This window comes from Notechis scutatus, chromosome 4 (assembly GCF_049901735.1).
Source record: "Notechis scutatus isolate UNSWTSFEM ecotype Mainland chromosome 4, rNotScu1.2, whole genome shotgun sequence".
Taxonomy (NCBI): Eukaryota; Metazoa; Chordata; class Lepidosauria; order Squamata; family Elapidae; genus Notechis; species Notechis scutatus.
In genome coordinates, this window is record NC_142012.1 from 6,076,202 (window position 1) to 6,103,093 (window position 26,892).

At 48.4% G+C, this 26,892-nt stretch overlaps 2 protein-coding genes across 2 annotated transcripts in view; both read left to right on the forward strand.

The window, feature by feature from the left end:
* VAX2 (ventral anterior homeobox 2) overlaps nt 1–9,249 on the forward strand; it is a 39,320-nt gene extending 30,071 nt beyond the window's left edge. Inside the window, 3 exon segments of the mRNA XM_087965731.1 lie at nt 2,874–3,061; nt 8,732–9,052; nt 9,055–9,249. Coding sequence (XP_087821857.1) covers nt 2,874–3,061; nt 8,732–9,052; nt 9,055–9,213 — 668 coding nt within the window. The 3' untranslated portion in view covers nt 9,214–9,249.
* A 6,847-nt stretch (nt 9,250–16,096) lies between these two features.
* ATP6V1B1 (ATPase H+ transporting V1 subunit B1) overlaps nt 16,097–26,892 on the forward strand; it is a 39,343-nt gene continuing 28,547 nt past the window's right edge. Inside the window, exon 1 of the mRNA XM_087965721.1 lies at nt 16,097–16,259. Coding sequence (XP_087821847.1) covers nt 16,151–16,259 — 109 coding nt within the window. The 5' untranslated portion in view covers nt 16,097–16,150. The remainder of the gene's footprint in view (nt 16,260–26,892) is intronic.

The window sequence follows — 26,892 nt, forward strand, 5'->3', positions numbered from 1 at the left end:
AGAGTAGAGTAGAGTAGAATAGAATAGAATAGAATAGAATAGAATAGAATAGAATAGAATAGAATAGAATAGAATTCATTATTGACCATATGTGATTGGACACACAAGGAATTTGTCTTCGTGCAAATGCTCTCAGTGTACATAAAAGACACATTCATCAAGAGTCAAGAATCATCAGGTACAACACTTAATAATAGCCATAGGGTACAATAAGCAATCAAATCATACTAAGAAAGTCAATTTAATATAATATAATAAGAATAAGAATAAATAAGAATAGGAATGGGAATTGGAATGGAGTGGAGTGGAGTGGAGTGGAGAGTGGAGTGGAGTGGAGTGGAGTGGAGTGGAGTGGAGTGGAGTAGAGTAGAGTAGAGTAGAGTAGAGTAGAGTAGAGTAGAATAGAATAGAATAGAATAGAATAGAATAGAATAGAATAGAATTCTTTATTGGCCAAGTGTGATTGGACACACAAGGAATTTGTCTTGGTGTAAATACTCTCAGTACATATAAAAGAAAAGATATGTTCATCAAGAGTCAAGACTTATAAGGTGCAACACTTAATAATAGTCATAGGTACAATAAGCAATCAAATCATACTAGGAAACAGCCAATATAGATAGTAAGGCAACAAAGTTACAGTCATACAGTCACAAGTGGGAGGCGATGGGTGATAAGGAGTGATGAGAAGATTAACAGTAATAGTAGTGCAGACTTTGTAATAGTTGAACAGTGTTGAGGGAATTATTTGTTTAGCAGAGTGATGGCTTTCGGGAAAAAACTGTTCTTGTGTCTAGTTGTTCTGGTGTGCAGTGCTCTATAGTGTCATTTTGAGAGAAGGAGTTGAAGCAGTTTATGTCCTGGATGTGAGGGGTCTGTAGATATTTTCACAGCCCTCTTTTTGACTCCTGCAGTATACAGGTCCTTGATTGAAGGCAGGTGGGTAGCAATTGTTTTTTCTGCAGTCCTAATTACTCTCTGAAGTCTGTGTCTGTCCTGTTGGGTTGCAGAACCAACCCAGACAGTTATGGATGTGCAGATGATAGACTCAATAATTCCTCTGCAGAACTGGATCAGCAGCTCCTTGGGCAGTTTGAGCTTTCTGAGTTGGTGCGGAAAGAACATTCTTTGTTGTGCTTTTGTGATGATGTTTTTGATGTTAGGTGTCCATTTTAGGTCATGTGATATGATAGAACCTAGAAATTTGAAGGTCTCTATTGTTGATACTGTGTTGTCTAGTATTGTAAGAGGTGGTTGTATGGGAGGGTTTCTCCTAAAGTCTAATAATTAATTTTTCCATCTTGGCCAATTCCATCCCTTTTTTCCATCATTCTCCCCATTGTGGGAATGGACATATCTTTCCATTTTAGTCTGTAAAGAATTCTCGCTGTGGTCAGTATATATAAAATCTCAAAGCTCCATATATATTTTTCAAGCTCCTTTCTGATACAGGTACTCCTCAACTTACAATGGTTCATTAGTGACCGTTCAAAGTTACAATGGCACTGGGGGGGGGGGGAAAAGGGGGCTTGTTTTTCTTTTCTTTTTCTCCCCCCCACCCCACAAAAAAAAAAGAAAAAAAGGGACTTGCTGAATGACAATATGAACCAGGTTTTGTAAAAGTTGCGACTTGCTCGAAAAGGATGATGTGAATTTGTAATCACAGTCTAATAATGATTTGATAATAATATGGTATCAAGTGGACAGTAGCTTTGTACATTATGAAATGTAACATAAAATTAAGAGGGAATATTCTGCACAAAAGATATGTACCAAACGACACACTGTACCGTGATGACCCAGGGTGGGATAAAAAACAAACACAGTAACAGAAAACAGGTGGAGCCCCTTTTATTCCTTCACTTTATTCCAAATATCCTTGACGGAAGACAAAAAACTCCCACACAAACAGTTACAAGAAGGAGGAAAAAAGCAACACAAACCAGGCAAGATAAGGGCTAGAGGACGTCCACAGATAACAGAGCACACACTGGGAAGGACGCCAAACTCAGAGAGGAACCATAAACTGGAGATATTTCCATGCTTTGTTTCCAGTACTGGCCCATACACATGTCCATCTTCTTATCCAGTTGTCACAGCTGCAGCCCATGAAGAGGATCAAAGCCCTCTCCTCCCCCATAGATCACATCTCTCCCTTATCCTCTCCTCCCTGCATGCCCTAGGATGGATAGGTGGTGGGCCTGGGTCCTCCTCTGACTGCCCAGCCGGCCTCTGCCCTTCCCCAGCCTCCTCCACAACCTCCGGAGCCTCACTTCCACTCCCTGTCGGCTGTTCCTCCTCTCCCTCAGAGTCAGTCTCCACCAGGGGCATGACACTGTACAATGGAAAGAAGATTTTATTTGATGTTTTGTGTTTTTGTGTTTGTTTATGTTTGTTGTTAAAAATTACAAAAAAATTTCCAAAAAAGAAAAAACAGGGACTTGTGACCAGTTTTCACACTTAATGACTGTTGCAGAATTCCCTCACAGTCACGTGATCAAAATTTGGCCGCTTGGGAACCGAATTCACATTTATGACGGTCGTGATCCCTTTTTGTGACCCGCTGACAAGCAAAGTCAATGGGGAAGCCAGATTCACTTAACAGCGAGGTTACCACTGCCGTGATTCACTTAACAACAATGGCAAGGAAGGCCGTAAAAGGGGGCAAAACACTCACTTAATCTCACTTAACGACAGAAATTTTGGGCTCGAGGATTGCCTGTGACCCTGTGAAAAGAAAAACATCCGGTTTTGGTTTTAGGCTAATTTTCAGGATCTGCTGCCCCGCAACCTTTCTCTCTTGGCTTCATCCCACGTCCGTGGAAGCTGCGAAGGGGGGAGGCTGACACGTGTCTCCTTATTGGTTCCTCCAGATACGAAAGGGACTATCCGGGAGATCGTCCTTCCCAAAGGCCTGGATCTGGACCGGCCCAAGAGGACTCGAACATCCTTCACCGCAGAACAACTGTATCGTCTGGAGCTGGAATTCCAGCGATGCCAGTATGTCGTGGGCAGAGAAAGGACAGAATTAGCCAGGCAGCTCAACCTTTCAGAAACCCAGGTAAGAGAGAGGGAGAGAGAGAGAAGGGGAAAGAGAGAGAGGGGGAAGGGAGAGGGACAGAGAGAGGGAGAGGGGGAGGACAGGAGGCAGGGAGAGGGAAGGAAGGAGAGGGAGGGAGAAAGAGAAAGGGAAGAAGGGCTGGAGAGGGAGGGAGAGGAGGAAGGGAGGAAGAGAGAGGGACAGAGTGGGAGAGAGAGACAGACAGGAGAGAGAGAGAAGGAGGAGAGAGAGAGAAGGATAGAGAGAAAGGAAGGGGAGGGAGGGAGAGGGACAGAGAGAGAAAGGGAAAGAGGGAGAGGGGGAAGAGAGTAAGGGAGAGAGAGAAAGAGAAGGAGGGGAGAGAGGGAAGGAGAGAGAAGGGGAGGGAAGGAGGAAGAGAAAGAGGGAAAGAGAAAGGGAGAGGGGGAGGGAGGGAGAGGGACAGAGAGATAAAGAGTGGGGGAGAGATAGGGAGGGGAGGAGGAGGGGGAGAAAGAAAGAGAAGGCGGTAGAGAGGGAGAGGGAGGGAAGGAGAGAGGGAGGGAGAAGGGAGGGACAGAGAGAAAGGGAGAGAGGGAGGGGGAAGGAACAGAGAGGGAGACGGAGACGGAGAGAAAGAGAAGGAGGAGTAGAGAGGGAGGGAGAGATAAAGAGAGGGAGGGAGGGGGACACAGAGAGAGGGAGGAATAGAGAGAGAAAGAGGGAGGGAGGGAAAGGGGGGAAGACTCGGTTGTAACTTCCCATGGGTTTCCATAGCTTGCACCTCTGGTGGCTTCAGTTCTTCTTGGGCTCTGAAGAAGACCTGATGGCCTAGAAGAGAGCAAGCAGTCAAACTCCTGGTCTGTGGGCCGGATGCGCCACGCCACACGCTGGCCACACCACGCCCGGTTTACTGAAGGGGCGGGCGGGAAAGTCCCAATACATCATGTGACTCAGCCATGACGATGTGTCTCATCCCTGCTCTAGGGGTGAGTTTGACACCCCCTGGTTGTCCCAAAGGTGCTTCCCCCCCCTCACCCCGAACTAAATAACATCATTACTAAGGGAGTGGTGTTTGCAGGGGGGAGGAGGAGGAGGAGGAGGAGGAGGAAGAGGAGGAGGAAGAGGAAGAGGAGGAGGAGGTCAACCATGGAGTCCTTGGTGCTCTCTTGAGCTTGGTCGTTCTCTTGCAGACATTTAATTACCAAACTAGGTTACATCATCAGTGCCACTGCCATAACGCAGCCCTGATGATTAACGCACTGATGATTTTCTGACAGTGAGAACAATTTAACCAGTGGAACAGCTGGCCACCAGAAGCTGTGGGAGCTCCATCACCGGAGGCTTTTAAGAAGAGGCCGGACAGACATTTGTCTGAAATGGTATACCATCTCCTGCTTGAGCAGTTGGGCTGGACTAGAAGACCTCCAAGGTCCCTTCCAATATTATTCGTATTCTCATTGTCGGTCGCATAAACAGCCACGTTCAGACTGAAATTGGCCTGCTTGCCTGTATTATTGCTTATTATTTGCCAGGCAGGGCTGTCCTTTCCACACGCTTGTTCCTCTTGGATGCTTCCGGCCTGGCCCAGGGAAACCCACTTCTCTGCCCACTTCCCCGATCTTCTCCGCCAGAGCAGGCAGCGACCTTGGCAGAAGATGCCAGCACCGTAAAATTAACTCTGCCGGTTCAGGGGTTCGGGACCCGAGAGGGAGGCCTGGCTGGCAAATCCAAGCGGCTGCCAGCAGGTTCCTGTTCTCGCTGAGCCCAGCTGGGCAGGGGAGACTTAGCCAAAGGCAGAAAGGGCATGTTCTATCCTCCCCCTCCCCCGCCCGGCTCCCCCCACAGCATACACGCCCCCAGGTCTTCCTCCAAGGACTGGCTCAGCAGGGCATTTCCTGAAGGGAGGGGGGCTTGCTCACCTGAGCTGCTCAGGACTCTGCTTTAGCATCTCAAGGAGACAAAACCAGAAGTGGCCTTCAGCCAGTTCTGACCGGTTCCAGAGAACCGGTAGCAGAAATTTTGAGTAGTTTGGAGAACCAGCCAACCCCATCTCTTCTCTGCCTCCCATTGAGTCCCAGCTGATCGGCTGGGTCTTCTTTGGTTGCCCTACACAGGAGAACGGAGCTGGAAAGCAGGTTACTGGGGTGGGGACTGGGGAGGGAAGGGGGATTTTGCAGTAACCTTCCCCTGCCACGCCCACTAAGCCACGTCCACTAAGCCACACCATGCCCACCAAGCCACGCCCTACCCAAGCCACGCGCCCACCAAGCCACGCCACGCCCACCAAGCCCATCAAGCCACCACGCGCCCAGGCCACATGCCCACCAAGCCACACCACACCCATGAAGCCACACCACGCCCACCAAGCCACACCACACCCATGAAGCCACACCACGCCCACCAAGCCACACCACACCCATGAAGCCACACCACGCCCACCAAGCCACACCACACCCATGAAGCCACACCACGCCCACCAAGCCACACCACACCCATGAAGCCACACCACGCCCACCAAGCCACACCACACCCATGAAGCCACACCACGCCCACCAAGCCACACCACACCCATGAAGCCACACCACGCCCACCAAGCCACACCACGCCCATGAAGCCACACCACGCCCACCAAGCCCACCACGCCCATGAAGCCACACCACGCCCACCAAGCCACACCACACCCATGAAGCCACACCATGCCCACCAGGCTACGGCCAACAAGCTCACCACACCCATGAAGCCACACCACGCCCACCAAGCCACACCACACCCATGAAGCCACACCATGCCCACCAAGCCACACCACACCCATGAAGCCACACCACGCCCACCAAGCTACGGCCAACAAGCTACACCACACCCATGAAGCCACACCACGCCCACCAAGCCACACCACACCCATGAAGCCACACCATGCCCACCAAGCACACCACACCCATGAAGCCACACCATGCCCACCAAGCTACGGCCAACAAGCTACACCACACCCATGAAGCCACACCACGCCCACCAAGCCACACCACACCCATGAAGCCACACCACGCCCACCAAGCCATGCCACACCCATGAAGCCACACCACACCCACCAAGCCATGCCACCAAACCACACCACGCCCACCAAGCCACAGCGCTCCCACCAAGCTACGCCCATAAAACCAGTAGTAAAGAACATTTGAATCCCACCACTGGACAAAACCACAGGTAAAGCATCTCTCTGTGGAAGCACACAGGTGTTCTTGTACTGGACTGCAGGCTAAAACATACGGTGTATAGCTGTCAGTAGAGCTAATTGAATGAAAAGAAGTATCAGGAGGGAGGTGATAGCAAGTCTTCCAATATTTGAGGGGCTGCCACAGCGAAGAGGGGGTGAAACCTATTCTCCAAAGCCCCAGAAGGCAGGACAAGAGGCAACGGATGGAAACTCATCAAGGAGAGAAGTGACCTAGAAGGGAGTGGGTCAGCGGGAACAGGAGGCAGTGGAGGGAAGCAGGCCAACCAGCCCAGTTAACAAAAATTCAAGAAACTGGGCAATGTTTGGCACCAGTTACCATGAGAGACAGAAAGGGAGGAGTAGGAAGTGTTACAAGGAAGCAGCTTGCTGGGAACTGGAGGAAAGTAAGGAAGGAAGGAAAGGAAAGGAAAAAAGGAAAGGAAAGGAAAGGAAAGGAAAGGAAAGGAAGGAGGAAGGAAGGAAGGAAGGAAGGAAGGAAGGAAGGAAGGAAGGAAGGAAGGAAGGAAGGAAGAAAGAAAGAAGGAAGGAAAGAAGGAAAGAAGGAAAGAAGGAAAGAAGGAAGGAAGGATAAAAGTGGGAGGAAGGAAAGAAGGGAGAAAAGGAAGTAAGGAAGAAACACAGGAAGGAAGAAAAGAAAGAAAGAAGAAAGAAAGAAAGAGGGAGGAAGAAAGAGGACATGTTCATGGTCAACCCTAGGTTAATCCTTTGCATTCTGGAACCCAAGACCACTTTCCTGCTTTCAATTGGAGATTTTGGCCCATTCCTCCCTCCTCCTCCTCCCTTTCTCAGGAGGGTCCTTGTGGGACATTCCCATTGCATCCACCAGCACCCTGGACCTCTCTCCATCCCTCCCTCCCCATCTGGTGTTCTTGGTGGACAGGACACGGGATCTGTCCGGCAAGGGCTATTTCCAGATTGATGCAACTCTGTCAAAAGGGGGTGGCTCCAAAGATGCCCCCCCCACCTCCACGAATTGGGCAGAGTTGAGCAGCCTGCTGCATTTTCAGAGAAACTGTCAAACACACACACACACACACACAGAGCCCTGCTGACTGGGTCATGCAATCTCTCTCCCCCTCCCCTTCCGGGAAGGGCTCACAATCCCCTCCAGGCCTCTCTGAGCCCCTGTGGATTGGTGTCATCCAGGACCTATTTTTAGCCCGATAAATAAATCCCAAACCAGGGAAGATTGTATCCCTTGGACTGTCAGCCCCACCAGGTAGACCAGAACGGACAAATCAGGGCCACCGAAAAGAGCCACTTGCTCTTTTCATTCAGACTGGCCAGAGGAAGGGAGGCTGCTGGGGCTACGACCACTATTATTAATAGGAGTATTATTATCTCTCCTCCTCCTCCTCCAAAAACTATCTCATTCTGGACTTTCAAAGGTTTCAACCCCTTTTACCTAAGCAGGACCTCTTGTTACCTCTGCCAAGATAATCTCCCTAGAAAACAGCCTTCTTGCCTCCCTCTCCCTTCCTTCCTTCTTTCCTCCTTTCCCTCATGTTCCCTCCCCAGCTCCTGCACTCCTCCCTCCTTCTCTTCTCTCCCTCCCTCCCTCCCTCCTCAGCTCCTGCATTCCTCCCTCTCCTTCCTTCCTTCCTTTCCTCCTCCCTCCCTTCCTTCCTTCTTTCCTCCCTCCTTCTTTCCTCCCTTCCTTCATGTTCCCTCCTCAGCTCCTGCATTCCCCCTCCCTCTTCTCTCCTCCCTTCCTTCCTGTTCCCCAGCTCCTGCAGCTCCTGCCCTCCTTCTCCCTCCCTCCCTCCTCTCCTCCTCCCCTTCCTTCCTCTCCCTCCCCACCTCCTGCATTCCTCCCTCCCTCCCTTCCTTCCTTCCTTCCTTTTCCTCCCTTCCCTCATGTTCCCTCCCCACCTCCTGTATTCCTCCCTCTCCTTCCTTCCTTTCCTTCCTTCTCCTCCCTCATGTTCCCTCCCCACCTCCTGCATTCCTCCCTCTCCTTCCTTCCTTCCTTTTTCCTTCCCCTTCCCTCCCCACCTCTGCATTCCTCCTCTCCTTCCTTCCTTCTTCTTTTCCCTTCCCTGTTCCCCCACCTCCTGCATTCCTCCCTCTCCTTCCTTCCTTCTTTTCATCCCTTCCTTCCTTCCCACCTCCCTCTCTTCCTTCCACCTTCTCTCCACTCTTCCCGCCCCCCACCGGGGAATCCTGGGAATTGAAGTCCACGCCCCTTCAAGCTGCCCAAGGTCGAGAAACTCTGGCATTAACTTTCTCAGGGGTGGTATTATAATTTGTTTCCAGCCGCCCCCACCCCACCCCACCTGCCCCCTACGAGGCCGTTCCTTGAAGACCCTCCTACCTATAGGTGGAGCAACCCAGAACGGGAGGGGGGAACGGGCCATGCGTCAGATCTGGGGAGAAGCACCACCTGAGCGGCAGAGTTTCCTCCTCAGGTGAGGCGGGGTCCCACCCACCTGGGCGCTGACCCTTCTTCCTCCTCCTCTCCCCCCCACTTCCCGCAGGTCAAGGTGTGGTTCCAGAACCGGCGCACCAAGCAGAAGAAGGACCAGAGCCGAGAGTCGGAGAAACGCGGCGGCGGCGGCGGCGGCGGCTCTTCCACCTCCGAGGCTTTGGCCACCTGCAACCTCTTGAGACTGCTGGAGCAGGGCAGGCTCCTCTCGGTGCCAGCGCCCCCAACGCTGCTCCCCGCCCCCACTTCTCACCCCGTCGGTGCTACTCCCGGCCACGGGAGCCCTTCCCCGGGCTTGGGCCGGGCGGAGAGCCCTCCGGCCACGGGCGGCTTCAGCCTGCAGGTCGCCTCGCTGGCCGCTTCGGCCCTTCCTCCCGCCTTTCCACCGGCCCCCTCTGCTTCGGCAGCCCCCTCGCGGGGAGCCTGCACAAACTCCCGGCCGGCTACGGGCTGGGGCCGTCCGCCTTCGAGCCCTACACGCGCCTCGAGAGGAAAGACAGTCCGCGGCGCGGCCCCAAAGCCCCCAGCCCTTAAATAAAAGCGGGCGGTGGGCTGGTGGAGGGGAGAAAAAGCCCGTCAGAACTCGGAAGACTTCCTCAGGATCGCGGCCAGGAGGATGCGCTGAACCTTCCACCCACCCACCCATGAAAAGGATCCCTGCAGCCTTCCGGCTGGTCGCCCCTCCGTTCCCACCCCCCAAACCCCGAGTGGGGCCGTCCAGCTTGCGAGTGGAAGCCCCGGCACCGTCTACCAAATGTCAGAAACCCCCACCTCACCCTCACCCTCACCCCATGTGTGCGTGCGTGGGAGTGGGTGGGTGGGTGGGTTGCGAGCGCGTGCACGGATGGGCGACCCTTTCACAGCACCATTAAAAAAACTTGAGACCTCCAAGAAGAGACTGGACTGCCATTTGTCAGAAATAGGTGTAGGGTCTCCCGTTTTTTGGATTAGAAATCGGGGCTGGGGGCAGGTCTCCAACCTTGGCAATCTTTTAAGACTGGTGGACTTCAACTCCCAGAGTTCTTCAGACTGAAGAACTCTGGGAGTTGAAGTCCACAGTGTTAAAAAGTGGCCGAGGTTGGAGACCCCTGGACTAGATGACCTATAAACAGGGTCTCCAACCTTGGCCACTTTAAGACTTGTGGACTTCAACTCCCAGAATTCCTGGAGATGTTGTCTGAGGAATTCTGGGAGTTGAAGTCCACAAGTCTTAAAGTGGCCAAGGTTGGAGACCCCTGACCTATAAGGTCCCTTCCCCACTCTTGAGTATCTGTTACCTGTTTCAACGCTACTGGCAAACCCGGCTCCCTTCTGTGACTGGGGGTGGGTGGGTGGGGGTAGAGTGGGGGAGGACTTTGGCACAAGCTGGGGAGGAGGTGGTGGTGATGGTAGGAAGCCCTTACACACACACACAAATCCTTTGTCCTCCTCCAAACAACAATGGCTTAAAACCTGGTGATCCATTTTTCCTACGCACTTGAGGGAGAAAACGATCTGCTGTGGAGAAAGCATAATCTTACTTCTAAAGCAAAGAAAGAACCAAACTTATTTAATGATTGTTATTTCTTTTTAATCCATAACCAAAAAAAACAAACCCACACAAAAAAATTGTGATTGTGATCCACAAGAGAAAAGGGGGAAAAGACTCAAAAGGGGGGGCTGAACAAAAATGTGTAAAGACAGGACAACAAAAGAAACTTATTATGATGCATCATTTCAGCAATAAACGGTTAGAATTCCATATACGCCTGTCTAATGCTGATATTCAAGATGTATATATTTCAGATTTATTTTCACGATGATCATTTTTAACCTATTTTAACTCTATAAACGAGTCCCTGATTTCGTTGTATTTCTCCTTACAGCTGAATCCTTGCCATATAGCTGTATTGAGTCTGCGATTATGGTCATAAATCAAGACCATCCTAAAACAGATCATCATGGGGGCCAACCAGGTTTTGTGACCTGTTTTGGGGGGGGGTGATAGTTGTTAAATGAATTGTTAAGTGAATCCATTATTCATTATGGAGCATTTCTGCCAAAACCGAGAAGTAAATGCTGTTTTGCTTTTTTTTTTTTTTTTTGCTAAAAATGTCCTAAATCAGAGGTCTCCAATCTTGCCTACTTTAAGACCTGTGGACTTCAACTCCCAGAATTCCCCAGCCATCATGTCCCTCCCCCCTCCCCCTCCTCCTACCCCCTTCTAGCACTGATGGTGTTACTTAGTTGGGTCATGAAACGTCTGCAACAAAACAACAATGCTCAGAGAGCACCAAAGACCCCACAGTCCTTTCCCCCACTTCTTCTCCTCCTCCTCTTTCTCCCTTCTAGCACTGATGATGTTACTTAGTTGGGTCACGAAACGTCTGCCACAAAACAACAATGCTCAGAGAGCATCAAGGACCCCACAGTCCTTTCCCTCCTTCCCCTCCCCCTTCCTCCTCTCCACATGGCTGGCTCTGAGGAATTCTGGGAGTTGAAGTCCACAGGTCTTTAAAGTGGCCAAGATTGGAGACCCCTGCCCTAAATCCCGGTAAGGTGACCGTCACTGGACAATGAAGAAGCCTTTTTGCAAGTCCTTTTTGGGGAGGGGTCCACCTTCAAATGGCCACTAAGTTAGCGTTCATAAGTCGAGAACCACCTGTACAAAGTCTACCTCCATTTGGATAGTCCTCAACTTACAACAAGTTCATTTAGTGACGACAGCGCTGAAAAAAGTGACTTATGGCTGTTTTTTTCCATGATCAAAATTCTGACATTTGCCAACCGGGCTCATATTTATGACGCTCACAGTGTCCTGGAAGGGGAAGGGTCGCTTTTTATGACTTCCTGATGAAGCAAAGCCGACAACAATTGTGTTGCTTAACAACAGCACGGATTCATTTCCCAACTGTGGCAAGACAGGTTGACAAAGTAGACCCCAACCTACGGTACTTCTTGTGAAGCTAGAAAAAAAAATGAGATAGATAGCACCACCACTAGATGGACTTGCAACTGGCTGGCAAACCGTACTCAATGAGTAGTCCTTCATGGGTCTAAGTCTACATGGAGGGAGGTAAGCAGTGGGGTGCCACAAGGTTCCGTCTTAGGCCCAGTACTCTTCAATATCTTCATTAACGACTTAGATGAGGGAATAGAAGGGGAACTTACCAAATTTGCAGATGATACTAAGCTGGCAGGAATAGCTAACACCCAAGAAGATAGGCTCAAGATCCAGATGGATCTTGACAGACTAGAACAGTGGTCGCCAACCGGTGGGCCGCAGCCCACTGGTGGGCCATGAGAAAATTTTGGTGGGCTGCAGAAAAATCTCACCCCCAGAGTACCCCACCCCCCAAAGCAATTAATCCAGGCTGCGCAGAAACACAAGGCCGCTCAGCCCACATGGCCTGCGGGAACCCTTTCCACCCACTCACTCCTTACCCGGCAAACTTGTCTGCTAAGTTGCTATTTTTTCTTTTTCCAACCATCATCTGCTGTGCTGGGAGATTTAGATTAGCTAGGAAGCAGGAAATGGTTGGATCTCTTGCTTTCTAGCTAAGCACAGCCGAACCTCCTTAGGACTGAAGTTTTGCTTGCAAGCAAATTCAGTGCAGACTCAAGGCAAGCAAATTTGAGAGACTGAGCTAGCCAATGGCAGATAGATAGATCACTGAATGATTCTGTGAGCAACTCAATCTGCCTGTTTTGCATGATTTTGGATAAAAGTTGCTCTTTTTTAAAATAAAAAATTCAATATTTACGTACATGGTGTGTTGTGAGTTAATTTTGTGAGTTTGCTTGCAAGCAAATTTTATGGGACAGACTGAGCTAGCCAATGGAAGATAGAAAGATTTCTGAATGAATCTGTGATTCTGTGAGCAACTCAATCTGCCTGCCTGCTTTGCCTGATTTTGGGTAAAAGTTGCTCTTTTTAAAATAAAAATTCAATATTTACATGCATGGTGTGTTGTGAGTTAATTTTGTGAGTTTGCTTGCAAGCAAATTTTATGTGACAGACTGAGCTAGCCAATGGCAGATAGATTGATTTCTGAATGAATCTGTGATTCTGTGAGCAACTCAATCTCCATGCTTGCTTTGCCTGATTTTGGGTAAAAGTTGCTCTTTTTTTAAACTAAAAATTCAATATTTATATAAATATTTATATTTACATACAAGCCATGCCCAGCCAGTCACATGACCACCAAGCCACACCCACAAATTAGGCCATGCCCACAGAACGAGTTAGTGGTCCCTGGGATCTAAAATTATGAGTTTGGTGGTCCCTGAGTCCAAAAGGTTGGCGACCCCTGGACTAGAACACTGGGCCGTATCTAACAAAATGAAATTCAATGTAGAGAAAAGTAAAGTCCTACACTTAGGCAAGAAAAACCAAAAGGACACATACAGATTGGGTGAAACCAGGCTCAATAGCAGTAACTGTGAGAGGGATCTTGGAGTCTTAGTGGACAACCAGCTAAATACGAGCCAGCAGTGTGCAGCAGCAGCCCAAAAAGCCAATGCAACCCTAAGTTGCATTAAGAGAGAGATACAATCAAGATCAAGTGAGGTCCTAATACCATTCTATAAAGCCTTAGTAAGGCCACACCTAGAGTACTGCATCCAGTTTTGGTCACCACACTATAAAAAAGATGTTGAGGCTCTAGAAAAAGTGCAGAGAAGAGCAACCAGGATGATTAGGGGACTGAGACCAAAACATATGAGGAACGGCTACAGGAATTGGGCCTGGCTAGTCTAGTGAAGAGAAGGACCAGGGGAGACAGGAGAGCAGCCTTCCAATATTTGAGGGGCTGCCACAAAGAGGAGGAGGGGATCAAGCTATTTCCCAAAGCACCTGAAGGCCAGACAAGGAATAATGGATGGAAACTGATCAAGGAGAGATTTAACCTGGAAATAAGAAGAAACTTTCTGACAGTGAGAACAATCAACCCATGGAACGGAAGTTGCCTTCAGAAGTTGTGGGAGCTTCATCACTTGAGACTTTCAAGAAGAGATTGGACTGCCATTTGTCAGAAATGGTGTAGGGTCTCCTGCTTGGGCAGGGGGGTTGGACTAGATGACTACAAGATCCCTTCCAACTCTGATTATCTGTTGTCTGTTAAATGGGGCAAAACTCACTTAACAACCATCCCGCTTAGCAACAGCAACTTGTGGCTCAATTGTGGCCATAACTTGAGGACTACCTGCACACACAATCCACTCATGGTTGGGGAGGGCCATCAGATTTTCAATCCACTGAGTGTAAGATTTATTTTTCCAGTTCTGAAGCTTCGATATGTGGCCATAATTAGGTACCACCTCTCGTTCAAGACAATATGATCCTCTGGGAATTTGAGCTTTGATTGGACAATCATATTTATGCAATCCATTACTTTCTCCTAAAATTTAGGCACTGCCAAAACATGGGTTTAAAAAGAGCATTTACCTTAGCACATCTCTCTTAACAAAAAGACGCAAACTTCAGGAAAAAGAGACAGGAGGATGCAGCCATGTCCATTTATAACTGTTTTCTTTCTCTCCCACCCCACCACCAGAAAAATTAAGTGCAACCCTCCCCTCCATCCAAACTTCTCAAACATGGCAACTTTCAGATGGCTGGACTTCAGCTCCCAGAATTCCCCTGACAGCTATTGGATTTAATGGCACAAAACGAAACCTGCTTGTAATGTCCTTTTAAAACTTCTCAACCTGGTTTTAATGTTCTTTTCAAAGAATCTCCTTGGTTGAGGATTTGAGCCCCTTTAAGATGGCTGGACTTCAACTCCCAGAACCCCACTGCCAGGGGAATTCCCAGGGGAATTCTGGGAGTTGAAGTACACCTATCTTAAATCTGCCAACTTTGCAAAAAGTAAGTTATTAGGAGTTTTAACAGGAGAAGGCGTTCACCTTCGATGGCTTTAGTGCCTTTCTCAAAGAGTCTCCTTTGTCAAGGATTTGTATGCCACTTTAAGATGGCTGGACTTCAACTACCAGAATCCCCCTGACAACCTTCGGATTTAATAGCACAAAACTACCCTGTTTTCCCCAAAATACAACCTACCCCTGTAGAGTTGTAATTGCAGGAATGTTCCTATCTCGGATGGCAAACCTCAGATAAAGAATGTTTCCAAGCAAATACAACTCAGGCAAACAAAGTCACTAATCTGAAGGAAGATTAGAGAGAGGAAGTAAACATATGTTAGACTTTAACTAGAGATAATTAATTGTGTTCATTCCTATTATGCTAAACAGTAACGAAAGTTAAGCAGTGACCAAAGTTAACCAATGTTGGAGGATAATTAAAAATGTGTATAAATGCAAGACTAGACTCCAATAAAATTCATCATGATTCAGTTGATCATGATCAAACAACTCAACTGCCTTGTCATTACAACATACCCCGAAAGTAAGCCCTAGCTTGATTTTTACACATGCACCCAATATAAGCCCTACCCCCCAAATAATCCCTAATTAAGATCCCATCCACTCCAGAATACATGGGTAAAAATTAAGCTAGGGTGGGGACGGGGGAGTTGATCTGCCCTACTACTTATCTTTGGACAGTTGCAGCCAGGCCTCGCACCCCTCAACACCTGCCTTGCTGATCCATTTCTTCTGCAGCCGCCAAGGCTGGCAAAGCTTTCCTGAAGGCCTCAGTAACTGATAACAAAGTTCTGGATCGATCCAGAGCTCTGTTATTGGTTGCAGATGCCTTCAGGAAAGCCTTGCCAGCTGCAGAAGAAGTTCCTCAAGGCCTCTGACAGCAAAAAGGGGGCCAGGGGTGACGCGCGCAAGTGAGGTTAGTCAATGGATGACGCCACCCGAAAATAAGACCTGGTGTCATTTTTGGTGGCAAAAAAAAATAAAAAATAAGACAGGGTCTTATTTTCAGGGGAAACAAGGTATCACCTCTAAACCTGGTTTCAATCTCCTTGGTCAAGGCCTTTTGCCACTTTCAAGATAGGTGGACTGAAGTTCAACTCCCAGAATTGGGAGTGTGGGTGGCAGGGGAATTCTGGGAGTTGAAGCCCACCTATCTGGAAGCAACCAAGGTTTGAAGAAGTTAATAGGGGTTCATCTCTGATTGCTTTCATGCCTTCCTCAAAGAATCTCCTTGGTCAAGGTTTTTTTTGCAAAACCAGGCAAAAAGAAACACCCTCCCCCCAATTTCCGAAACGCGTTTGCACAGCAGGAAAATAAGGGCAGGAAGCCAAGGCCGACGTGAGTTCATAGCCAAGAGAAAATCGCAGCATTGTTGGGACAAACCTGCACAGCACAGGTGAGGCAGGAACTTTCTAACCTGCCGACCGGCTTTGCAGCTGCCTCCAAGTTTACAGCAAACAGATTTTTTGCTGTGTGCAAAAGCAACACACCCCAGGGCAGGTGAGAGCTGTTCCTAGCAGCCTCTGGATATGGTATAAAACCCTGCAAACTGCCGGACGCTTGGCTTGCTTTCCTGCAAACCAGCGTTATTATTATTATTTTAAGGACCATGGCTACCAAGGTGGATGTCGGAATCCGGGGTTTGCCAGGAGCTCCAGATGGGGTCAAGGCACATTTTCAAGCTGTGACACGCAACTACAACACCCATCCCAGGCTGAGTGAGTGTATTTTTTGGGGCGGGGTGTGTGAAAGGGGACAATGCAATGGTAGTGAATGCTCTCATTTTTTTAGGCACTGTTTCTAGTTGAAAGAAAGTTTGTTTGCTTGAGTGAGAGAAGAGATGGGTTCAAATCTGCGTGGTATTTGCACATGGGCAGATGTCCCAGCAGCAAAGGCGATTTTTCCAGAGGTTGTTGGATTATGGGTCTTATTATTATCTCTGGTCGCTGAGAAGCATGGGCCCTGGAGACTAAAACATATGAAGAACGGTTACAGGAACTGGGCCTGGCTGGTCTAATGAAGAGAAGGACCAGGGGAGACAGGATAGCAGTGTTCTGACTTTCTGACGAAGCCAAGCCAAGGGGGAAGCAGGATTCGTTGAACAATTGTGTTGCTTAACAACGGCAGGGATTCGATTCCCAACTGTGGCAAGACAGGTTGACAAAGTAGACCACAACCTACTTCTTGGTAAGCTAGAAAAAAGCGGGAATTCTGGGTCCACAAGTCTTAAAGTTGCTCAGGTTGGAGATCTCTGCACTAAATTACACGACCTCCTTGCTAAAATGCCCTCCCAGTTTCCTTAAGCTTCCTCACCACCTGATCCCTTACCAGAGATTCCCCGTGACCTTGAATGGGTCCCGCAGCCGGGATCCAGCAGCTCAAGCAAGAACCAGCTGGCTTGAGTGACAGCAAAGTCTCACTGGGTTTTGTTATTAACTGACACAACAACAAAGAGTGGAGTCTCGGATTGGGAGGAAGGAAGGCTGGGTTGGTGTTTTTTTCCCCCCCCACCTTTTGGTTGCTCAAAGCATCTCAAAGCATGCCAGCTAGGGGATTCTGGGAGTTGAAGTCCACACAACCTAAGCCATGTTGGTTTAGGAATTCTGGGAGTTGAAGTCCACCCATCTTAAAGCATGCTGGCTGGGGAATTCTGGGGGTTGAAGTCCACACAACCTAAGCCATGCTGGCTGGGGAATTCTGGGAGTTGAAGTCTCAAAACATTTGGCTGAGCAATTCTGGGAGTTGGAGTCCACACAACGTAAGCCATGCTGGCTGGGGAATTCTGGGAGTTGAAGTCCACCCATCAAAGCATGCTGGCTGGGGAATTATGGGGGTTGAAGTCCACACAACCTAAGCCATGCTGGCTGGGGAATTCTGGGAGTTGAAGTCTCAAAACATGCTGGCTGGGAATTCTGGGAGTTGAAGTCCACACAACCTAAGCCATGCTGGCTGGGGAATTCTGGGAGTTGAAGTCTCAAAACATGCTGGCTGGGGAATTCTGGGGATTGAAGTCCACACAACCTAAGCCATGCTGGCTGGGGAATTCTGGGAGTTGAAGTTTCAAAACATGTTGGCTGAGGAATTCTGGGGATTGAAGTCCACCCATCTTAAAGCATGCTGGCTGGGGAATTATGGGGGTTGAAGTCCACACCTCTCAAAACATGCTAACTGGGGAATCCTGGGAGTTGAAGTCCACACAACTTAAAGCATGCTAGCTGGGGAATTCAGGGAGCTGAAGTCTTCATCCCTTCGAGTTGCCAAGTTTGAAAAACGCGGCCTCAAACCCTGCCTGCAAAAGCCTTTTGCTTTTTGCAAAAACCCTCCCTGTCCGGTTCATCCCTCGGTCGGTCGGTCGGGGCCGCGACCCCCTCCCTCTCTGCCCCTCTGTACTCCCACGTGACTCTGCAGGTGTGTATGGGAACCCTTTGCCGCTGCCCCTAATTAGTGGCATAGTGCAGCCGCCCGCTGTGCTTTTCACCAGCCCCGCTTGCCTTGGCCGGGCGATGTGTTTGACAAGTGACACATCGCACAATAGGCAGGTTGCCTGGGCGGGAACGGTGGGGTTGGGGTGGAAAAGTGGGCCCGATAGGGACCATTGGAAAAGTTTGTGTTTGTCTGGATGAGCAGAGATTGTGCCAAGCCGGTGTAGGAAGTTAAAACCCTAGAAAAATGAAATAGCCTAGGAAATATGAAAAAGGCAGAATATTTCCCCTAAAAAGAGTAGAAACTCAGAAGCAGAAGCTCACCCCCACCCCCACCTTTGTTAACGGGTTGTTAAGGCCTGGGCCAGAATACTTTACATAACAAAGATCTCCAGGTAAAACTATAGCAATTGCCAAAAGCCCTTTCAGTGCATCATCATCCAGCATGGCTCAACCAAGCCTGGAACTCAGGACAGCCTACAGAGTTGCCCCCGCACGACCCCATGGGAGTCTGACAACCAATCAGAATACAAGCTCCAATTCAAATCCCAACAAAGGTTATAAAACCCAGGTACTCTCAGCCTCTCAGCCCTTCTTGACCTTCTCTTCTCATTCAACCTTTTCACTTTGGAGCTTCAAGCCATGTGGTCCTGCGATTATCCACCATTAAACCATCTTTCCTAACAGCCTCCATGTTTCCAGTGTCTTTTCCCCCCACTTGGAACTGAACCCAGAAGGATATTTCTTCCAACACCAGGATTGGAGGGTGGGGTAGTGGTTTATTTTTCTAGCAATCCAGGATTCCTAAAGAGCATAAACATGGATAATTGGTTTAGCCTGGACGGTGGCCATCAGGGTCACCAGGGAATGAGGATCTTTATGAGGCTACATCTCGTCCTTGGCTTACCATAGTTCATTCAGTGACCGTTGAAAAAGTTACTTTCAGGATTCCGGCAGGATTTCCATCATTAAATCATAAGTCTCCAGCAGGGGTGGGATTCAAATGTTTTTACTATCGGTTCTGTGGGTATAGCAGGGGAAGGATAGTGTAAAATCTCCAGTCAGAGGTAGGATTTGCCGGCACTCCGAACTACTCAAAATTTCCGCTACCGGTTCTCCAGAACTGGTCAGAACCAGCTGAATCCCACCTCTGCTTCCAGCTGTATTCTGATTGAGACTGATCACAGCTGTAGGCATGGCTTGGTGAGCGTGGCAGGGGAAGGATACTGCAAAATCTCCATTCCCTCCCCACCCCACTAACCTGCTTTCCAGTTCCGTTCTCCTGTGCTGGGCAACCAAAGAAGACCCAGCCGATCATCTGGGACTCAGAAAGCAGAGAATAGAGGGGGTTGGTGGGGCCAGTCAAAGGTGGGATTGGCTGGTTCTTCGAACTATTCAAAATTTCCACTACCGCTTCTCCAGAACTGGTCAAAAACCTCTGCTCCCCACTCCACTGGCCTGCTTTCCAGCTCCATTCTCCTGTGCAGGGCAACAAAAGAAGATCCAGCCGATCAGCTGGAGGCACAAAAGAGATGGGGTTGGTGGGGCCACTCAGAGGTGTTACTGGCCAGTTCTCCAAAATACTCAAAATTTCCATTACCGGTTCTCCAGAACTGGTCAGAACCAGGTGAATACCACCTCTGGTCTTGAGCCAAACTTCCAAAACTTCGAAAGGATTTATTGGGAGCTAACATGCCGGCACTGCCTGGGTGTAGCCGACTCTGAGACACATAATTCACTGTCACCCCTGACCCTGGTTTTTCCTCCCCACCCCCTGGGTGTATCGTAATTCATATTCTCCAATGGGACACATCCATAGCCAAGAATCATCAATCATGCTCTCCAGTTAGATATTTGCCCGGCAGAAACTTCATTCATGTAGTTACCATCTTTGAAAAACTATTTATGGAATGCGCTTTTGGTTTCCAAGCTGACACACTGCTCTTTCAAACCCCTTTCCCCCCCCTTCCCTTTTTGTTGCCAACTCTAAAAAGACCATAAAAATATTTTATGAGTTGACAGTTACGAGGGCACTGAAAACTGGAAAGTCCCTTCCAGCTGAGTGATTGATTGATTGATTGATTGAGACTGGAGGCTAAAACATACGAAGACCAGTTGCAGGAATTGGGTATGTTCTGGTTTAATGAAAAGAAGGACTAAGGCGGGGGGGGGGGCATGATAGTAAGTCTTCCAATATTGAAGGGGGTGGAGCTGCCAGAAGGAAGAGACGGGGGGACAATTTGTTCTCCAAAGCATCTGAAGGCAGGACGAGTCTTCAAATATCAAACAATCCACTATTGACAGGGGTGGGATTCAAATTTTTTTAACAACCGGTTCTGTGGGCGTGGCTTAGTTGTTGGGCGTGGCTCGGTGGTCATGTTATTGGCTGGGCGCGGCCAACTCAATATCACTCACATCGAGGCAAGCATCTCCTCGCCTGGCCTCTCGTGACTGTGGGGATGCTGCAACAGTCGTAAGTGTGAAAAACAGTCATAAGTCACTTTTTTCAGTGCCATTGTAACTTTGAATGGTCACTCCACACAAGCAAAGTACCAGCAAAGGAGGTGGAAAAAACCTCCAGAGAAGTTCCTGAGACAGGAAGTCTAGTCCTGCCAAGAATGTAATAAGGGTTAACGGAGAGGCAGTTTCTGTAAGCAACACCAGAATGTTTCCTTCCTGTCTTCCTTACAGGATTAGGCCAGTAATTTCTTCTAACAATCGGTTCTCTGAACTGCTTAGAATGTTAACAACCGGTTCTAGTGAATAGGTGAGAACCTGTAGAATCCCACCCCTGACTATTGACCTCGCCCCATTCCTAAGAAGTCTGTAAGGAGTGTGCAGAAGTACACCATCATGCCTACCGTCTCTGTCCTATTGTCCCCATTTATTCGTACCTATTTCCTGTATTCTTACTCATGTTTATACTTATACCTATTACCTTCTAAGTTATTAACCAATCAAATAAATAGATAAACAGATAGATATGCCTACATGCCCTCTGTGGAAGGATTGGATTCCATCTCCCATGGCCCCCAGCCCCCTTGACCACTTGCAGCTGGAACTGAGCTATGCGCAGGGGCCCCCCTATGGGCTCTCGACTGTCTGTAATGATTTCATCGACAAATAGCCAGAGGATTTGGAAAGAATTCGGAATTCAGGCCAGGCTGGCAAGATGCCATAACCTGGGTGGCTTTTCAGCTGGATCTTGAGAATGTGCGACTGTCAGAAACATTTATGATCTGGAGGCAGAAAAGCTCTGAGGAAGTACAATTAGGTGAAATTGGGAAGGGGGGGAAGGATATTTTTTTCCCCTCTCTCTTCTGGCTGAGGGGTAGATCTCGCAGGTTGAGTCATCCCAGGTTCCTTCCTTCTATATGCCGTGAAGGAGGCTAGAGGTAGCATTGACTGAGATTGGAGACACCCAACTGGGTTCCATTTAAAGAAAAGGCTGGGTTTGAAATTCAGGCGAGGAATCTGTCAGTCATGAGCCTGGAGGATTGCAGGTGTACACATTCTAACCCCTTGGAGGTTTTCTGAAAGAGAAGGAAGAAAGAAGGAAGGAAGGAAGGAAGGAAGAAAGGAAGGAAGAAAGAAGGAAGAAAGAAAGAAAGAAAGAAAGAAAGAAAGAAAGAAAGAAAGAAAGAAAGAAAGAAAGAAAGAAAGAAAGAAAGAAAGAAAGAAAGAAAGAAAGAAAGAAAAAAGAAAGAAAGAAAGAAAGAAAGAAAGAAGAGAGAAGAAAGAAAGAAAGAAAGAAAGAAAGAGAGAGGAGAGAAGAGAGAGAGAGAGAGAGAGAGAAAGAGAAAGAAAGTAAAAAAGAAAGAAGAGAGAGAGAGAAAGAAAGTAAGAAAGAGAGAAGAGAGAAAGAAGAGAAGAAGGAAAGAGAAAAAAAGAAGAGAGAGAAAGAAACTAAGAAAGAAAGAAGAAGGAAGGAAGGAAGGAAGGAAGGAAAGAAAGAAAGAAAAGAAGAAAGAAAGAAAGAGAGAGAGAGAGAAAGAAAGTAAGAAAGAAAGAGAGAGAGAGAGAGAGAGAGAGAGAAAGAAAAAAAGAGAGAGACAAAGAGAGAAAGAAAAAGAAAGAAACAAAAAGAGAAAGTAAGAGAAAGAGAAAGTGACAGAAAGAAAGAGACAAAAAAGAGAAAGAAAGTAAGAGAAAGAGAAAGAAAGTAAAAGAAAGAGAGGGAGGGAGGGAAAGAGAAAGAGAGAGAGAAAGTAAGTAAGAGAGAGAGAGACAGAGAAAGAGAAAGTAAGAAAGAAAAAGAGAGAGAAAAAGAAAGAGAAAGAGACAAAACAGAGAAAGAAAGTAAGAGAAAGAAAGAGAGGGAGGGAGGGAAAGAGAAAGAGCAAAAGAAAGTAGAGAGAGAGAAAGAAAGACAAAAAGAGAAAGAAAGAGAAAGAACAAGAGACAGAGGGTGGGAAAGAAAGAGAAGGAAAGAAACAGAAAGAGACAAAAAGAAAAAGAAAGTAAGAGAAAGAGAAAGAAATAGAGAGGGGGAAGAAAGAGAAAGAGAAGGAAAGAAAGAAACGGAAAAAGAGAAAGAAAGAGAAGGAAAGAAAGAGAGAAAGAGACTGAGAAAAAAAGAGTGGGAAAAGGAAAGAAAGAAGAAGAGAGAAAGAAAGAGAAAAAGAAAAGAGTGGTGGGGGAGGGAAAGGGTGGGTGGGTGGGCCAATCCCTTCTGGCTCTTTCAGCCCGATTGAAGACGCTGCCAGGAGCCAAGAACGGCCATTGCAGAAGAGCCCTTGGCCGTCGGGGTAGTGGGACCCCACCCAACAGAGGTGGAGGCCAGGAAGGGGGAGGGGGCTGGTGGAGGGAAGCAATTAGTGAGTGAGGGTCCTTCAAGCTGGTTGTCCTCTTTGTCAGCTGGGTCAATTTCCTCTGCTCCTCGCCACCCCCCTTTCCCCCTCCCCTCACCCCACGAGAGCACACAATGGTTAATTCTGGCGGCGGATGGCAGGAACGGAGATTTGAGGGAGGAGGAGGAGAAGGAGGGGGCCAGGTTCAAAGACCCTCTCTTCACACACACACACACACACACACACACACACACACACACACAATCCCTTGTCCTCTGTGCCCCCATCCCCCGCAAAAAAAAACTTGCTGTCATCCAGCACTTCCTCCGTTCCCTCCACCTGGCCAAAGGGCCCCTCCCTTGACCACCCACTTAGTGACACGTCCCGCTGTGGAGCGATAAAAGCCCCGTTTTTCTCCCAGAGGTCCTTGGATGATTTGAATGGCGGCTCTCTGGGGGTCTCGGCCTGCCTCCCCTTGACCCCTTGCAGCTCCAGGAGGAGGAGGAGGAGGAGGAGGAGGAGGAGGAGGAGGAGGAGGAGTGAAGATGGATGAGGATGGAAAATGATGGTGATCATGGATGAGGTGTGCAAGATGAAGACGGTGATAAGATGAAGAGGATGGATGAGGATGATGAGAATGGAGGAAGATGAGGATGCATGAAGATGAAGATGGAGGAAGAGGATGGATGAAGATGAGGATGAGGATGATGAGGATGAGGATGGAGGAGGAGGATGATGACTGAAGATGGAGGAAGATGAGGAGGATAATAATGGATGATGCATGAAGATGGAGGGAGATGATGGATGAGGATGATAGTGATGACGATGGAAGATGGTAGTGATGATGATGATAACGGAGGATGATGCATGAAGATCAGGCTGGAGAAGGATGATGAAGATGATGGAAGAAGAGGATGATGATGATGATGATGATGATGATGATGATGGAAGAAGATAATAGATGATGACGATGATGGTCATTTTCCTTACCTGGAATTCAGCCTCCGACTTCCTCACCTGCCCTGCAAGGGCTGTTGCTTTACACCCTTCAGACCGAAGCCCAGGTGATGCCTTAACTTGGCCACTGCAGGGGGCATTGCTCATAAAACCCAGCCTCCCCCTCCCTCAAGGACAGGGGTGGGGTACCGCCAATGTAACAACCGGTTTACTAATCGTGCGCTTTGCGCACACCAGATGTGTGCTGCGCGCATGTGCGCAGCTTTCAAAATTGCTTTCCTTCGATGTTACTTCGGGGAAGTAACACAGCTGAGCCGCAGCAATCTGTTCTCCTGCGCGAATCAGCTGAGCCGATATGGGTGAGTATAGTGCAGGGGCGGGTGAGTGGACCCACGATTGTTGGAGTGAACTGGTTCGGAGCCAGCTGATCATTGGAGCAAGGAGTTCACCAGAACCGGTCCAAACCGGCAGAATCCCATCCCTGCCCAAGAAGAAGCACCAGGCATCTCTTGCTCTATACCAAGGCACCGCTGACCGGGCCTGCTCAGTTGGCCAGGGCAGGGGTGACATCCTTGAGTGATGGAGGAACCCAGACAGTGACCAAGGGGTGGCTGAGCAGGAAGGCCCCTCCACCTGGGACCTCTTCTCTTCCTCTATAGCACTGGTGGCTAACCATTTTGGGCTCCTGTGCCAAAAATTGTCGCGCTTGCATGCTCACGCTTGCGTGCCAGCACCCAGAAGGCAATGCACGTCCCCCCATGCCTCCTACGCATGCGTAGTACACAATCCCCACCCACCCCTTTACCTGCACTGCATCTCACCACTGATTTTCAGTGGGTGTGAGGCCTTTTTCGGCCTCCCAAAGGCTTGAGGAAGTCTTCTGCAGGCTACTGCAGGCTTTGTAGGCCGAAAAGTAGCCCCGTTTCGTCACTTCTGGTATTTTTGGAAAAACAGGAAGTGACAAAACAGGGCTAGTTTTCAGCCTGCAAAGCCTGCAGAAGCCTTCCTCAAGCCTTTGGGAGGCCGAAAAAGGACTCCAACCAGCCGAAAATCAACTGTGAGGCGCGCACATGCCCAGTGAGGTAAGTTTGCCTACAGCTCACGTGCCAGCACAAATGGCTCTGCGTGCCACCTGTGGCACGCGTGCCATAGGTTCACCATCACGGCTCTATAGGAAGTCCACAGCCAGCTGTTGAAATTTGGGGTGGCTGCGGGGAGGGAGGGGAGTCCTGAAGGCAGCCTGCAGTACAGGTGTTCCACTTTCCCTGAATGTCAGGCAAACATTCACAGGTCCCTTCAAGACACCAAGGTAGCAACAACCCCAAACTTCAACAAATACGGGGAGAGGGTCTCTCCAAAGGAGGCAGAAGTGTCGATGCCCCTTCCTCCTATAGGAGAGGAAATATACCTGATACCAACGTTAGGAAAGTAGAACTAAATTGACAGGCTTGGAAGCCCATCCATTTGCTTCCTTCTTGTAGACTATTTTCATCAACATTATATCATTTTGTCATACCCCACCCCCGCCTCTCATCTATTTATCTTTTATGTCTATCTCTCAAGCTCTCAAGCTCTCAAGCTCTCTAGCTCTTTCTTTCCTTCTTTCTTTCTTTCTTTCTTTCTTCTTTCCTTCTTTCCTTCTTTCTTCCTTCCTTTCTTTCTTTCTTTCTTTCTTTCTTTCTTTCTTGGTATATTTTTTTTATTTTTTCTTGTTTTCTATAAACATATCATTGTGTGAACAGTATGGCACCAGAGTGCCTTGCATTTTGAAACAAATATGACAATATTCTTCATATTCAGTACAGTTGACAATCTTATAAAGTTTCATATTAATACACTTATTTTCTTTGATTATTCACCATTTCATAGCTCTTTCTATATCTCTCACTTAATCTCTTTATCATCTCTATCACCCCTCTCTCATATCTATCTATCTATCTATCTATCTATCTATCTATCTATCTATCTATCTATCTATCTATCTATCATCTATCTATTTAAGTGAATCTAACTGTCTCATTTTCTATCTATCCACCAATCCATCATTATCTATCACTATCATCTATCTATCAGCCCATCCATATCTATCTATCTATCTATCTATCTATCTATCTATCTATCTATCTATCTATCTATCTATCTATCTATCTATCTATCTATCCTATCTATCTTAGTGACTCATCTTTCTATCCATCCATCCATCCATCCATCCATCCATCCATCCATCCATCCATCCATCATTATCACTATAGTCTATCTATCTGTCCATCCACATCTATGGACCTACCTATCACCAGGAAGGAAGAAAAGGAAGGAAAGGAAGGAAGGGAAATATCTTCCAGGTGACAGGATATCTCTAAATTTGCATCTTTGGATCTGGCTGGCCACCGATTCCTAGGGCTTTGCACCCCTCTATCTACTCTCAAGGCTTTGGGCTTTGGCCCCTGGAGCTCTTTAGGATGGTCCAAGGCCCTCTACCTACTTTCCACCATGGCTGGGCTTCTTCTCCACCGAGGGTCCAGCAAAACCCCAGCCAGGACCTTTTGCAACAGTGCGAAGGCAACCTTTCACCCAGTCTCACTTGGCTGTCAAGGCGAATGATGTCTCCAAAATTCCCAGCGCAGCTGTGTGCCCACCTGGGCATTTGGGGGGGGGGAGCAGGAATGCTAATCCGAGCCTTAATTATACTTGAGTCCCTTTGGCCAACGGAGGAAGCAAGGGAGCGAGCGAGCGACGGTGGCCTGAGAAGGAAAGCCACAGGTGACCAGTTGGGTTAGACCTGGAGAAGAAACTTGGTGGATCTCTGGTGGCTCTCCCAAAGAGGATTGCCCTGGTGTTCGAACATGGCTGCTTTATTTTATTTTATTTTTGCAAGAGGGACATCGAGAGAAACCGCTCTTCCAGGCGCTGCAGAAACACAAACCAGACGCTAAGTATTTAGGACAGCAGAGGAGGCCTGGTCTTCCTGCCCTCTGCCCTCTAGAGAGGCCCCCACAGCACAGATGTGTCTGCTGAGGAGGCCAAGCTTGGTGGAGCTTACTGGGCAGGTCACAACCTTTACAGAAATGGTGGCTGTGGATGTCAGGCCTCATGGAGTTGATGGGAACCAGGCTGGAGGGAGGGGAGGGGAGGAGGTGGCCCGTGAAGGAAGGCCTCTTGGGGGAAGCCGCAGAAGGCTACCT